Source organism: Marmota flaviventris, chromosome 2, assembly GCF_047511675.1.
Source record: "Marmota flaviventris isolate mMarFla1 chromosome 2, mMarFla1.hap1, whole genome shotgun sequence".
In the NCBI taxonomy this organism is placed as follows: Eukaryota; Metazoa; Chordata; class Mammalia; order Rodentia; family Sciuridae; genus Marmota; species Marmota flaviventris.
Window position 1 is genome coordinate 80,962,485 of NC_092499.1, and position 14,134 is coordinate 80,976,618.

The window sequence follows — 14,134 nt, forward strand, 5'->3', positions numbered from 1 at the left end:
ACAATTTTTCATATCTTTGGTTGTATACAAAGTATCTTCACACTATTCCTGTCTTCATACATGTACTTTGGATAATGATGTCCACCTCATTCCACCATTATTTCAAACCCCAAGCTCCCTCTTTCCCCTCCCACCTCTTTGGCCTACATACAGTTTGTCTATTCTCCCATGCTTCCCCTCTCCACCCCACTATGTATCAGCCTCCTTATATCAGAGAAAACATTCAGCATTTGGTTTTATGGAATTGGCTCACTTCACATAGCATTATGTTCTCCAACCCCAACCATTTACCTGAAAATGCCATGATTTTATTCTCTTTTATTGCTAAGTAATATTCCATTGTGTATGTGTACCACATTTTTTAATCCATTCATCTACTGAAGGGCATCTGGGTTGATTCCACAGTTTAGTTATTATGAATTGTGCTGCTATAAATATTGATGTGGCTGTGTCCCTGTAGTATGCTCTTTTTAAATCCTTTGGGTATAGACAAGGAGTGGGATAGCTGGATCAAACGGTGGTTCCATTCCCAGTTTTCTAAGGAATCTCAATATGGCTTTCCAGATTAGCTGCTCCAATTTGCAGTCCCACCAGCAATGTATGAGTGTATCATTTTCCCCACTTCCTCGCCAACATTTATTGTTGTTTGTATGCATAATAGCTGCCATTCTGACTAGAGTGAGATGAAATCTTAGAGTAGTTTTGATTTGCATTTCTCTGATGCTAGAGATGATGAGCATTTTTTATTACCAGTCATTTCCCACTGAATATTTTTACAATTTTAATTTTTTAAAAAAATCTATTCATACATTCAGCTACACGGTAATATCTGAATAACCTGGGCAGTTTTCATTCTGGTCAGTCATTCAGTGGGTCCTGTGAATGCCATGGCAAAAGGAAGATGATATAGGAACAGATGAAGTCAGAACATGTACATGAGTGACTTAATCAAGAACTTCTAAGTCTGTGAATCACTGATTCTGCTTTGAACCAAAGTTTACAATACACTATTAAAGGAGGGCTGGGGATATAGCTCAGCTGGTAGAGTGCTTGCTTTGCAAGCACAAGGCCCTGAGTTTGAGACCCGGAACCAAAAACAAACAAACAATATTAAAGGAAATTAGTGACAATGTTTACCAAAAGTAAAAGTTACTGTGATTGATCTGAGCTGACCGGATTTAATGAATCCAGGACAACCTATATGTTAAATATTCTCACTTATCTACTTTTCTATCACTACTTTGCAAGTTAGTAAGGCATGGTACTCCATTAGAAGCTAATCTCATTTATAAAAGAACACAGCATTGCATGGGGTATACAGTTCAGTCAGTACACTCTAATCTCAATCTATAACTCTATGCCTCCTCCCTGCTAGTCAATATTGGAGATGTTTAAAATTCTTTTGTGAGAGACATTTAATTTTGTCACTGATATTTCAAAAGAGCCCATGCCAATAAAATGGAGGCCAAGTTAATATGTCCTTAAAAGAAAATTAAGCCCAGAGACTTTTCCTCATTTCCCCACCTGGGGTATAAGATTAGTACATAAACCCACAGTGTAAGTGTATTACTTCATGGATGGAAGGAAGACACCAGGTTGAGGGAAGAAATCAAAGGACTACAAATGCAGAAACAATTATTAAAAGAGTATTACACAAAGTGAGTAATTGGAATCATTTTTTAAGGATTTGTCTTGTGAAATGAAAATTTAATTGCTGTTGCAAAAAAATCTGTATGAAGTAAAAACTGGTTTTAATAACCTTAGTAGAGAAAGTTCTAGAATATGGAGGTAACTGGATGTAAAATTCCTGCAGCAATTTAATAGAACAGTCCCAGATGGTGAGGGTGAGACCAACACCTACTGAGGACAAAAGCCTGGTATGTGGGAAATTTTGGATGACACCTGCAGAAACCAAATTGAATTACTTTTGGAAGTGTTGAAAAGTTTCATCCTTTGCAGTAACACAACTTTTTCACAACTTTTCATATAGAACTCGTCCATAACTTGTGGGTCAAGCTCACCCATTAGAATATATCCAAGGTTTAATCTGGCTGACTTGTTACCTGACTCTCTAGAAAATCTAGAGTATAAAACTATCAACAGCAGAATTTATATGTTTCAGACAATATGCTGCTCCATTTAGGAAGATTGCATTAAGAAATTCTATTTCTTCTTGTAAATTCCAGTGTGGGTATCCTTGATGAGAAGACTTCATGAAAGTTTTACAAGAATAAAAGAATCTTTGAATTGAGTCAAATCCACTGTAAACCCTAGCAAGCTTCAACAGGTAACCAGTGCTTTCAGCAAGAGGGTGGAACTACATGTCTTCAAAATGAAACTTCTGTTGGAGACAAGCATGTTACTCTCACTGAGTACATAAGCTTCTGGCTTGTCAGTTTTTGTCACATTTAGGATTGAACATTTCACATCCTTCAAAATACATTCCACTCAGATTCTTGGGTTAGTGTGAAGATTCCCAGACCCTTGGTTTGCGTTGAGTTGCCGCCAGGAGAACCAAGCCTCCAGCAGCTTCTTGATCCCTTTGAAAAATGTGCAGCTTCTGTCACTGTGAGACTGAGAACAACCAACAACCACAGAAAGTCAACAAATCAAATCTCTTCTACTGCCACTGCTGCTGCTGCCACTGCCACTGTTGCAGATTATACTGTTACTAAAATTCAGGTTCCTTTTTTTGGGCTATAATTTTATATTAATTTTTAAAAAAAGATTAATAAAAATTTTCTAACTTTGTGTGTGTGTGTGTGTGTGTGTGTGCGCGCGCGCGCGCACATGTGTGAGCAAAAGTTGAATGTGACTCTGCTGGAAAGACTCACAGATACAGCAGATACAGTTCAGAAATGGCAGATACACTTCAGTCTATTGTAGTACACTACTTTTCTATTACAAAGAGTGGAACAAATGCTAACTAATATTGCCCACCATACCAAGTAAGACTTATTTTTATAATTTCTAATTAATTTTCTCAATCTGGCTCACAGCCTTCATCAGTTAACATCAGTCCATCCACTGTGCTGGCCATGGTGGACTGTACTAATGGTTTAAGAAGTTTGAGTCCATGGGCCCTTGACTTCATTGATATGGTTTAAGAGGAAGCAACATATGGCAGAAGGTTGAAACAGAGGAAAGTTTCTCAGGACATAGCAGTCAGAAAGCTGAGAGGGAGAGGGGGAAGGGGCCATGGGGAAGATGAACACTTCTAGGGCATGCCCCCAAAGATCTGCCTACTCCAGTCATTCTTCACAGGCCTACAGTTACCATCCTGCAAAGTAGTTATTTCAAATTATTAATTCATCCAATGGATCAATCTACTCATTAGATTACTGCTCTCACAATCCAAATATTTCAGTTCTGAACATTCTTGTATTAACACTGGAGGTTTGGGGGGACACCTCATTTGCAAACCATAACATTCTCCTCTGCCCTTTAAAATCTCTTGTTCATTTCACAATCCCAGATGGATTTAGTCTATTTTCAAGAGTCACTATCATCTTAACAGTTCCAGGACTGCCTCAAAGTTCAAGTCCAAAGTCTTATCTGAGATTCTAGGTAATTCTTGGCTGTGATACCCTATTGTCAAGAATAAATTACATACACCCAAAATCCAATGATACAGAGTTAGTATACCCATTCCAAAAAGGAGGAATGGGGCACAGAATGAAGGGAAAACATCGCAAGACCTAAATCCATCCAGGCAAACAGTTCATGTGATTCCATTTCTGTCATATTGATCACATGTTGGTGAAATATGATCTTCAAAGAACTTGGACAGCCCTGCCCATTTGGTCTTTGTGGTTGTATCCCATATGGATTCTCTTTTGGCCTGCTTCTTTCCACTCCCAGCACTTTTTCTTGGCAGACAGACCAGATTATTGACATCTTTTAATTCCTGAGGTCTCCATCCCACCTTTGTCTTTGCCTTCACTGATTTTCACATCACCCTCTCAGTGGTGGACCCTGCTACACTTTAATTGGCCTCACAGGTTTCCTTTGAAATCTTGGTGGAAGCCTCTGTGACCCCTCAACTTCAGCATCTTACACACTTTGGAACCAGCTCCATATGGATGATTCCAAGATCTGCCACCAGCTTGAGCAGCAGCTGGAAATCCTGGAACCACAGCTTTGGCAGTGGCCTTTGAGTGCCTAGGTGACTGAGCATGGAGAAACAACTTTCTAGTCTCCTTTGTGTGATCAGGATAACTCCACAATGTCTTCCAAAAAGGAATTTTTACTTTACCCTTGTGCCTGCTGTGTATGGTCTCACCAATTCCTGAGACACCCTCAATGTATCTTTCTTATTGTCTCTGTTCAAAGTACTTAGCATAACTGGAGATATGGATTTGGCTGACCATGGCTATAATCTCATCAAAACCATATCTTCCTTGGCCCCAGTTTTACACACACTTTTCAGCCTGTACTGCAAGTTTTAAAAATCTTTTTGCTCTACTTTATATTCCTTATTCTTACAGTGAATTTGCCTAAATGCCAAAGCAATTCCCATGCTATTGCCTGAATGCTGTGCTGCCTTGAAATTTCCTCCATCAGATTAATTAGTCTATCACCTTTCAACATGGCCTCACACAAAGTCTAAGGACATGGAAAAAGATAGACAAGTTCTTTGCCAGAATATGACATGCATGGCCTCTAGTCCAATTCCCAATACAGTCCCCTCTTCCCTCTAATATCTTATAACCACAATCTTTATTGTCCACATTCCTATTGGAATTCTTGTCTTCTGAATTCCCACCAGAATCACCCATTAAGATGTTTATAACATTGTAAATATTAACCATCCTGTTTCTCTAAACTTTCCCTAACTCTTCCCACAAAAATTTTCCAAAGAATTCTAAATCACTTAATCAGGTTATTTACAGCAATGACCCTGCTCCCAATACTAATTTATATGTTAGTCAGTGTTTCATTGTTGTGACCCAAATACCTGACAAGAACAACTTAGAGGAGAAAAAATTTATTTTGGGTTCATGATTTTAGAGGTTAGTTCATGATCAGCTGATTCAATTGCTTTGGACCTGAGGTAAGTCAGAGAATTACAATAATACAGCATGGTGGAGGGAAGCAGCTCAGGATATAGCATCCAAGAAACAGTAGGAGAGGGGAAGGAGCCACAAGAAAGATAAATCTTTGCAGGGAGTAACCCTGGCTACCATCCAATAGTTCTTTCAAATTATTAATGCATAAATGGATTAATCCACTGATTAGGATATAGTTCTTATGATCTAATAATTTCACCTCTTAATATTTCTGCATTAACACAAGAGGTTTTGGGGGGACACCTCCTACCCCATCCACAGTAGTGGTAGTTTAATATGGTGCAAATACATTGGAAATCCTTAGGCAGTTTCATGCCTATCCCATCATCCAGTAATTCAATCTAAGTTACACGTCTAAGAGGACTGAATGATTATGTCCATAAGAAATGTGCAAAACTATTGATGGCAGCTCTGAAAACACCACAAGTGAACAACAAGAGGTGAAAGTATTTAAAAAATGTAGATTAGTTCTCAGTGGGATACAACATTACATTGAAAAATAATAAACTTATGATATGAATGAATCTCACATGTATTTAGTGAAATTTTAAAGTATAATCATTACAAAATGGTATGTACTATTTAATTGTATTTATAGAACAGGCAAAACTAACATGATGATAGAGCAATTTCATCTACCTATTACATTATTTTGTGTCTTCACAGATTCTACTTCTCTCCATCTATGTAAAATTTGTATAAGCTCTATGTGTTGAATTTGGCTGTGTGAACACTGGCAAATACATATATAAACATTTACCATGGCTCATACCTGTAATTCCAATAGCTCCGGAGACTGAGGCAGGAGGGTCATGAATTCAAAGCCAGCCTCAGCAACAGCAAGGCACTAAGCAACTGAGACCCTGTCTCTAAATAAAATTTTAAAAAAGGGTAAGTTATGTGGTTTAGAGATTGAGTGACCCTAACTTCAATCCCTAGTACCACCCCCCCCCCAAAAAAAATAGAGTCATTTACCAGTACACATGAGAATTTGATGTTGGCACATTTTGAATAAACACTATATTGCAGAGGTTTTCATATAAGTGTTAGACCTCTTAGAAAACATTAACATAAAATTATAAAAGGTAGAGATAAACAAGACAACATTGTTCCTTCAACATTCTTTGACAAAGAATATTCTGAAAAAAATCATAATATTTGATAAAACAAGAAATCTTTTGTTTGTCCAAAATGAAAACCTTGGGTGATATGTGTATTGAAGATACCTTTATATCTGAGAGGAAAAGGAATTTTAGTTGAGGAACATAAAAAGGATTCAGGTTTTTGACTTATTGAAAAATATGAAATTTGTTGAACAATGTAAATATAACCATCTTGATACAATAGTCTAAAAGAAGCCTTTTAAATAATTCCTTACAGAAGATAAATTACTTAATATTGGAATTATCAGAAAAATGCAATAGTTTAATTTTCCAAGGAGAAAAATAAAACTAAGAAAAACAGATAAGAAAAAATATTTTCCTTTACATGAATGGTGGGTTAATGCAAGTTAATATTTATCTTGTAATTTATAAAGGTCATTTTTTAAATCTTTTTAATATTTAACAAAAACACATTTATTTATATTGGTAATTGAGGTGATTTTAAATCTCCTGTTATAAGGAGTAAAATGTATATAACCATAGGTATAGTGAGATGAGAACATTATTCCATTTCATTAATCCCTTTAATAGATGTGTTTTTATTCTTAAAAGTTAAAAAAATTCTAAGCTATGCATATTTGAGAAATCAACATGTGAAGTGATCAATTCAGAGCCAATGACAACTAAATAACTTTAGACATTTTTTACCTGAATTTCAAAGCCATAGACAAAATATTTGGTTGTATAGGCCATTTTCTGATATAATAAACATAGGCTATTAAATGAAAGGAAAAAGTAATTAGTAGACTTGTTTGCCATGGAAGAGATCAAACAATTAAAAATAAGACATGTCTTTCATATTAACCATGAACTACCCTGTCTACAAAACAGTAATACAAGTGTTTCCAAATTCAAGACAGGCTAATTGCAGAGAAAAATTACAAAGTTAGTTATGTCAGCAGTCAGAAGGATGTGACTGTTAAGAAGCAATTATTTCTAATATATCCAATTGTGATCACTTAGATATGAGGTGTCCCCCAGAAAGGTCATGTGTGAGACAATGTTAGAATGTTCAGAGGTGAAATGATTAGATTATGAGGTCTGACCTAATCAATGAATTAATCCACTGATGTGAATTGACTGGGCAGCCACTGTAGGTAGGTAGGGTGTGGTGCAGGAAGTAGGTCACTGGGGACATATCTTTGGGGGTTATCTTTTGTTCCTGGTAAACAGAGCTCTCTGTTTCCTGGTTGCCATGCCCACACTGCTTCACTCTGGGACACTGTTCCACCATGCTGTTCTGCCTCACTTCAGACCTGGAGATATGGATTTGGCTGACCATAGACACAACCTCTGAAACCATGAGTCAAAATACATGAAATTGTCAGATCTTCTGGTCACACTGATGAAAAAGCTAACTGAAATACTGATTAAGTTTGAAAACCTGATCTTTGGTTACATAATAGGATTAATGAAAATGATATTTATGGCCACCAAATTTTTCTAAGAAATTTTCTATAATAAATTGAAATATATTGCAATATATCCGGTCTCTTTATCATGTTCTTATTTTCTTAATACTTTCATTTTATTTATTTATGTAGTGCTTAGGAATCAAATCCAGTGACCCATGCATATGAGGCAAGTGCTGTACCACTGAGCCACAACGCCAGCCCATGTTCTTAAATTTTTATTACTTTAGATCTTTGAGGAGTTAATGTCACCTACTTTTTAAGTAGACACTCAGCTTTCACATATATATCTATGCATGGAAACATGAGTATATTGTTTGGAAGCTAATGTCTTTTTTTTGTCTATTCTTTATAGTAAAATTTATACACTAATTAAAGTTTCTAGCTTGCTTACTACATAGAGTTTTAATTGCTAAGGGAATTCACTAACACCATACAAGGTTTTCCCAGGGTCATTAATTGATACATTTCTCATGTTGTCTTAGTCAGCTTCAAAATAAAAGGGACATATCTCTCTCTCTCTTTTTTTTTTTGGTAGAACTTGATCATAAGACTGACCTAAGTAAGAGCAAGTGAAAGAAACCTTGAACAGTCTCAGTTTCTTCCAGTCTCAACTTCAAAAACAAGACAGTGAGGTATGGAGAAAAAAAGTTGAGGATATTTTCATGTGATGTTTTCTTAAATAAAATATTTTTTCCAATTTCAAAAGTAAGACATTTATTGCAGAACACTTGTTAATATTAAAAAGCTTTTAGAAATCATTAGAGGCTCTGTCATTCCACCATGCAAAGTAAATTGTTTAAATGCTTTGAATTCATCTCAAGGCATTTTTCTACTGAAATTAAGTTTTTACCATTTGTTTAAAAAATCTGTCTATTTTCTTAAACATTCATATTTTATTTTGGCTCTTGAAACTTTCCTTACTGATAATAAGAACATCAATGTAATCTTTTATATTAAGAACATACATGCATCTTCATTTCTCCAGTTCAGCTTTTGCCTCTGGCATTTGTGTTTTTGAGATAATAAAGGGAGTTTGCTCATCTTCATCGAATAAAATCTACTTTCTTCTGTGATTTATGCTTTATCACGATCCTTTAAAAAGTTTCACTAATAATATAAAATACATTGAGCCACATATACTCACTTATATATTTCTTTAGACATTTTATTTTTTGAACTATTATTTAAATGCTTTAAACATTTGAATTTATTTTTTTGTATGTCTCTAGTAGCTAACCAGTCCTTCTCCAAAGAACTTCCCAATGATTTGAAAATCACTTTATCATCAACAGCACCTTTTAAATAATTGCCTTTATTCTGAACTCTCTGGGTTTCTTCCATCTATTTATCATTCTTGTTTATGGAAAGTAAAGAACCACACCAATTACTGTAGGTTTATGGTACATTTTAATATCAAATCTATCTGGCTGTTTCTCTTCTCTCAAATTTTGCTAGAGATTCTTCAAGCATATATTGAAGGGACTGGTAGGAAAAGGTTGAGAGACATGTTCTTGTCTCCCTGGTGAAGTGAGTTTGTCAGAATTTCAAATGTGATTTTGAATATATTTCCAGTCCAGTTCATCTGTAGTAAATTTCCTGATCAATACTTATCTATCTTGGTTTCAGTGCTGCTATAACTCAAAATATTTTGTGTGGTAGAGAATCTGTCTATGTGGTAGATTGTGAGCCAGTATAGTTAGTGACTATCACAAACCTTGTTATTTATGAATTTTAAAAAATCCCCCCACAGTTATATAGAAAACAAGCAATTCTCTGATTTGAAGTCCTTGATTACTAAATACTAGTTATGTATGCATTCGAATCTGATTTAACCTCATTACCTTTTATAGGCTTTTTTCTTTTTAATTAACATGAAATAATTGTACATATTTGTGTGGTATGGTGTGGAAGGTAAATTTTATAAGCCAATAGTGACAAGTAGTGTTGATAGTTTAATGAATTTATGGTTCCCTTAAATTTGTATAAAACTTATACATATATGCATTATTTTTCATTAAAATGCTATTATCTATATATACTATATTCACATTTTAAAGTTAATATTGTATCTTATACATATTTTCATTTTTAAATTATTACACTGTTGATGGACTTCTGGAGTGCTTTCTAATATTGATTATTTAAGCAATGCTATTATTGATCATTTTTATTTGAAAATTTATGCTATAAATCCTAGAAGTTGAGTCTCTTTCAAGATGTTGTAAAACTTTTACATCTAAAATAAAGTACCAAGTTCTCCCCCCAGATGTGCCAATGTTCGAACAGTAATATGTAAGGATTTTCAAATCCCCATTTTACACCCTCAAGGTTGTGATTAAAACATTGTAACAATTCCCTTTGTTATTGGATTGTGAATGTCTGAATTCCTAAATCTCTAAATGTCAAAATTCCATATTGTTGGCCAGTGTAAATAGGGACTTACTTCCTAATTCATTTATCTTTTTAATTATATAATATGTAAGATATTTCTATAGTTTTAGTGTGCCCATAACACGTGAGTACAAGACTAAAAATCTATCTTTTACAAAAAGAAGGTAAGTAATTTGGCTTAAAATTTGTTATACTGAAAACTGGTCTTCATGTTCTTATCATTAGTAGTCACTTTCAGGATTAGCATTTAATGCCACCTGTGGTCTTTTCCAAAAGCATATAATATTGCATATGCAATCATGTATCAGTTGTAAAATCAAACTGAGTTTTTAAAAAAGAATAAGTTTTAAGAATATATGGATTGCCAAAATTAACAGTGTTTGTTTTTTGGCATTGTAAGAAAAGTATTTTCTTCATATTTTTAAGTTTTATAAATTATATTAAAAAACATTCATTATTTTGATAGTTAGATAAAAAATTAAACATATGAAACTGAATAAAGTGAAAATTTGTTGAAAAACAAATCTATCATTTAAAACTTGCTTTATAACAACCTGAGATTATTTGATGTTATACCTAAACTATGACATTGTTCTTAAAACAAGTTCCAAAATTTTAATTAAGTGAAATTTTTACTTGTAATTTAATTAAATCTTAACAAGTAATAGTTAAATTGCATAAAGAGAGAAAATAAAAACATATATGGTTTTCACATAAAATTAAATAATGTCATAAACCTTGAAGATATGTATTACTACATGAATTCTCAAAAAAGCTTATATATTTATCAGAAATGTGGTTGAATTCATTGTGAAATTAGAAATTATCCAGGACTAAGAAGAAAATTCCAATTGTCAGAATAAACTTCCATGTTTTATCATTAGTTTTAATGTACTTTCTTAAATAGTTTAGTTTTCCATGTATATACAATTTATTGCATTTTAAATATAGTCTTGTCTTCTTTTTCTTCATGATATAACCATTTTTCTTAGTTTAACAAATATTTTTGTAAATATAATTTTACCAAGATAGTTTTTAAATGTTGTCACTTTACTTCATATATTCCTTCATATTTTAAAGTTTCAGTGTAAAATTATATAATATTTTTATTTGCATAATTGTCTTTATTGACAAACATTTTATTTAAGCTAACATTTATTTAGTTTTTAGTTTTCTTTCAAACTTTTATTCTTGTTGATTTCCCTAAATGGAAAGTATCCTGTTCATAAATTTAGAGATGTAAAATATGTATGCTAAAACAAAGAAAATTCTCTAATATCTAAATTTTGATTTACTATGTGTCTCTTTAGAAATAAGATTTTTGTATTTGATGTGACATATCTATTTTGAATGCTGCTAATGTTCTGTCGTTCAATATTTTTTATCTAGGTAAAACCAAGTCAAATGGATGAAAACCAAACAGAAAGGGTGAAAGAATTTGCTCTGGCAGGATTCTCAGAAAATTCATCTATTGAGGCAGGGCTATTTTTATTATTTCTTTTCTTTTATGTGTCCACATGGGTAGGCAATGTCCTCATCATGGTGACAGTGGCCTCTGATAACTACCTAAATTCATCGCCTATGTACTTCCTTCTTGGTAACCTCTCATTCCTTGATCTGTGTTATTCAACAGTAACAACCCCTAAGCTTCTGGCTGACTTCCTTGATAACAAAAAGCTCATTCCCTACAACCAGTGCATTGTGCAACTCTTCTTCCTGCATTTTGTAGGGGCAGCTGAAATGTTCCTGCTCACAGTGATGGCTTATGATCGCTATGTAGCAATCTGTCGCCCTCTGCACTATACTACTGTCATGAGTCGAGGTTTATGCTGCGTGTTAGTGGCTGCCTCATGGATGGGAGGATTTGTGCACTCCACTGTCCAGACCATCCTCACCATCCGTTTGCCCTTTTGTGGGCCAAACCAGGTGGATAACTTCTTCTGTGATGTCCCCCCTGTCATCAAACTTGCATGTGCAGACACCTTTGTCATTGAACTTCTCATGGTATCTAACAGTGGATTGATATCAACCAGCTCCTTTGTGGTGCTGATTTGTTCCTACACCACTATCCTGGTTAAGATTCGCTCCAAGGAAGGAAGGAGAAAAGCTCTCTCCACCTGTGCATCCCACCTCATGGTGGTAACACTCTTTTTTGGACCCTGTATTTTCATCTATGCCCGCCCTTTCTCCACTTTCTCCTTGGACAAGATGATATCTGTACTCTACAATGTCATTACCCCCATGCTAAACCCCCTCATCTACACACTTCGGAACAAAGAGGTCAAGTCCGCCATGCGAAAGCTATGGGATAGGAATAGACTTTGGAAAAAATAGGAGACATGAGACACTGAAGTGAGTTTTTGATAGCAGAGAGAGACTATGAGAATACCACAGTTGCTTTTTGACTAATGAATCAGGAGGCAGAAGCCTCTATGTTTAATTGTCTTCCATTAAGTCACAATGCCACTGCTTCTGGCTTTATATCTAAACTGTGCGTGATTGCTGACTTGTTCTGTATTCTGCTTTCTTTTCTTGACTGAATCAAATATAGTTTCTGTTTTCCTATTGATTTGTGTTTTAAAATTTTATCTCTTCATCTGATAAAATTTCATTCCATGATCTCTTTGTGCTCAGTTTGTCACTACAAACTGCCACAACCTATTCTTTCTGAGCTCTCAATAGCTTCTTATTTGCTTAGCTACAGACTTTACTTTCTTTTCAGTTTCAAATTATTCTCATTACATTCAACTGAATGAGAAATTTGTGTTTCTTATTCTCACTAAATATTTTAAAAGATAAATGTTTGATGAGTTAATGATTTACATTTATGAATGGGATATATTTGTTAGTTAATGGGATATATTTGTCAGTTTTGTCACCTCACCACACCACTGATATCTAGAAGGGAAAGTGAGGGAGCAATCATCTAATAATTGTGGGTTCAAATACTCCTCTTTTAATTCTCAGCCAAGTGAATCTGGATGAATCAGCTAGAACATGGGAGCCCTAATTTCCTCTTCTCTTCCATGACTAGAATGACCTACTTCTTAATGCTGTTATGAAAATTAAAAAGGCACAGGATGTGAGTGGGTCTGAGTTGGTATGTGGCTCATAGCAGTGTTCAACAAATATTTATTCATTAAAGTTGATTTTTTCAATATGAAAAAAGTATAAATGATGAAACTCTGAACTGGTGGATTTACCTTAATGTAGCAACAGTTTGATGCATTGTCACTAGTTTGTGGAGGACACTGTAAAGTGTATAGGAAAGAGTATATGGTACTTTCACCTTTGTCAATTATCGGGCACAGTTTATATCACTATCACTCCTTGAATCCTTAGAGTTACATTAAGTCATAGACCTGTTTTACTGCATAATGAGTCTTTATATTCAAAGAAAGGAAAACTAAATTGATATTCAAGTTTAGAACAAACAATACAAATAAAATATAAATCTAAAATATGAATAAACTTTCATTTTAACACCATATTTAGTCAGGGGATGATAAAAGCAAATTCAGCAACTGGTTTTGTCATAAATAGAGATAGAAGACAAGAGCATTTGGTAATCATTAAAGATTGTAATTTTATCTTTATTCTCATTATATTTCTAAAATTGTTACCATAGCTAAAGTAAAATGAATAAAATAGAGACCAAAAAATGTGTTGAATTAGTGTAGAAGGCTTTATATGTCATCCATGTGATGTTGACTAGGGAAGAATATTTCAAAGTTCTAACCTTTTCCCACACTTGGAAACATAACTAGTACACTTTTTTGAGGCATTGGGAACTCTGAGTAAACAGGAGTTGATGACATTATTATAAAAAGCAACTCAAACCCAATACCTGACACCAACCAAAGCTCATATGGATATACCACTATTATTATGATAGAATTCCATAAAATATCTCAATGTTGAGCAGATAATTAAGTAATCTAATTCATAATATACACAACTATGAATACTGACTCTATCTATGGGAAGGTGAGTATGGAATCAGATGGGTCTATATTTGAATTTGGTTGGTACTTTAATAATTCCACCACTGGCATGACTCCCCAGATGCCAAGCTGTGCAGCCAGCGTCCTGGTCC

At 34.3% G+C, this 14,134-nt stretch overlaps 1 protein-coding gene and 1 pseudogene across 1 annotated transcript; one reads left to right on the forward strand and one right to left on the reverse strand.

Moving 5' to 3' along the window:
* Positions 1 to 1,857: 1,857 nt before the first annotated feature.
* Positions 1,858 to 6,925, reverse strand: LOC114087909 (S-adenosylmethionine decarboxylase proenzyme pseudogene; annotated as a pseudogene).
* Positions 6,926 to 11,442: 4,517 nt separating this feature from the next.
* LOC114088221 (olfactory receptor 4Q2) lies at positions 11,443 to 12,372 on the forward strand. The gene has a single exon (XM_027929810.2). The coding sequence runs from the start codon at positions 11,443 to 11,445 to the stop codon at positions 12,370 to 12,372; it is 930 nt and encodes a 309-aa protein (XP_027785611.1).
* Positions 12,373 to 14,134: the final 1,762 nt, after the last annotated feature.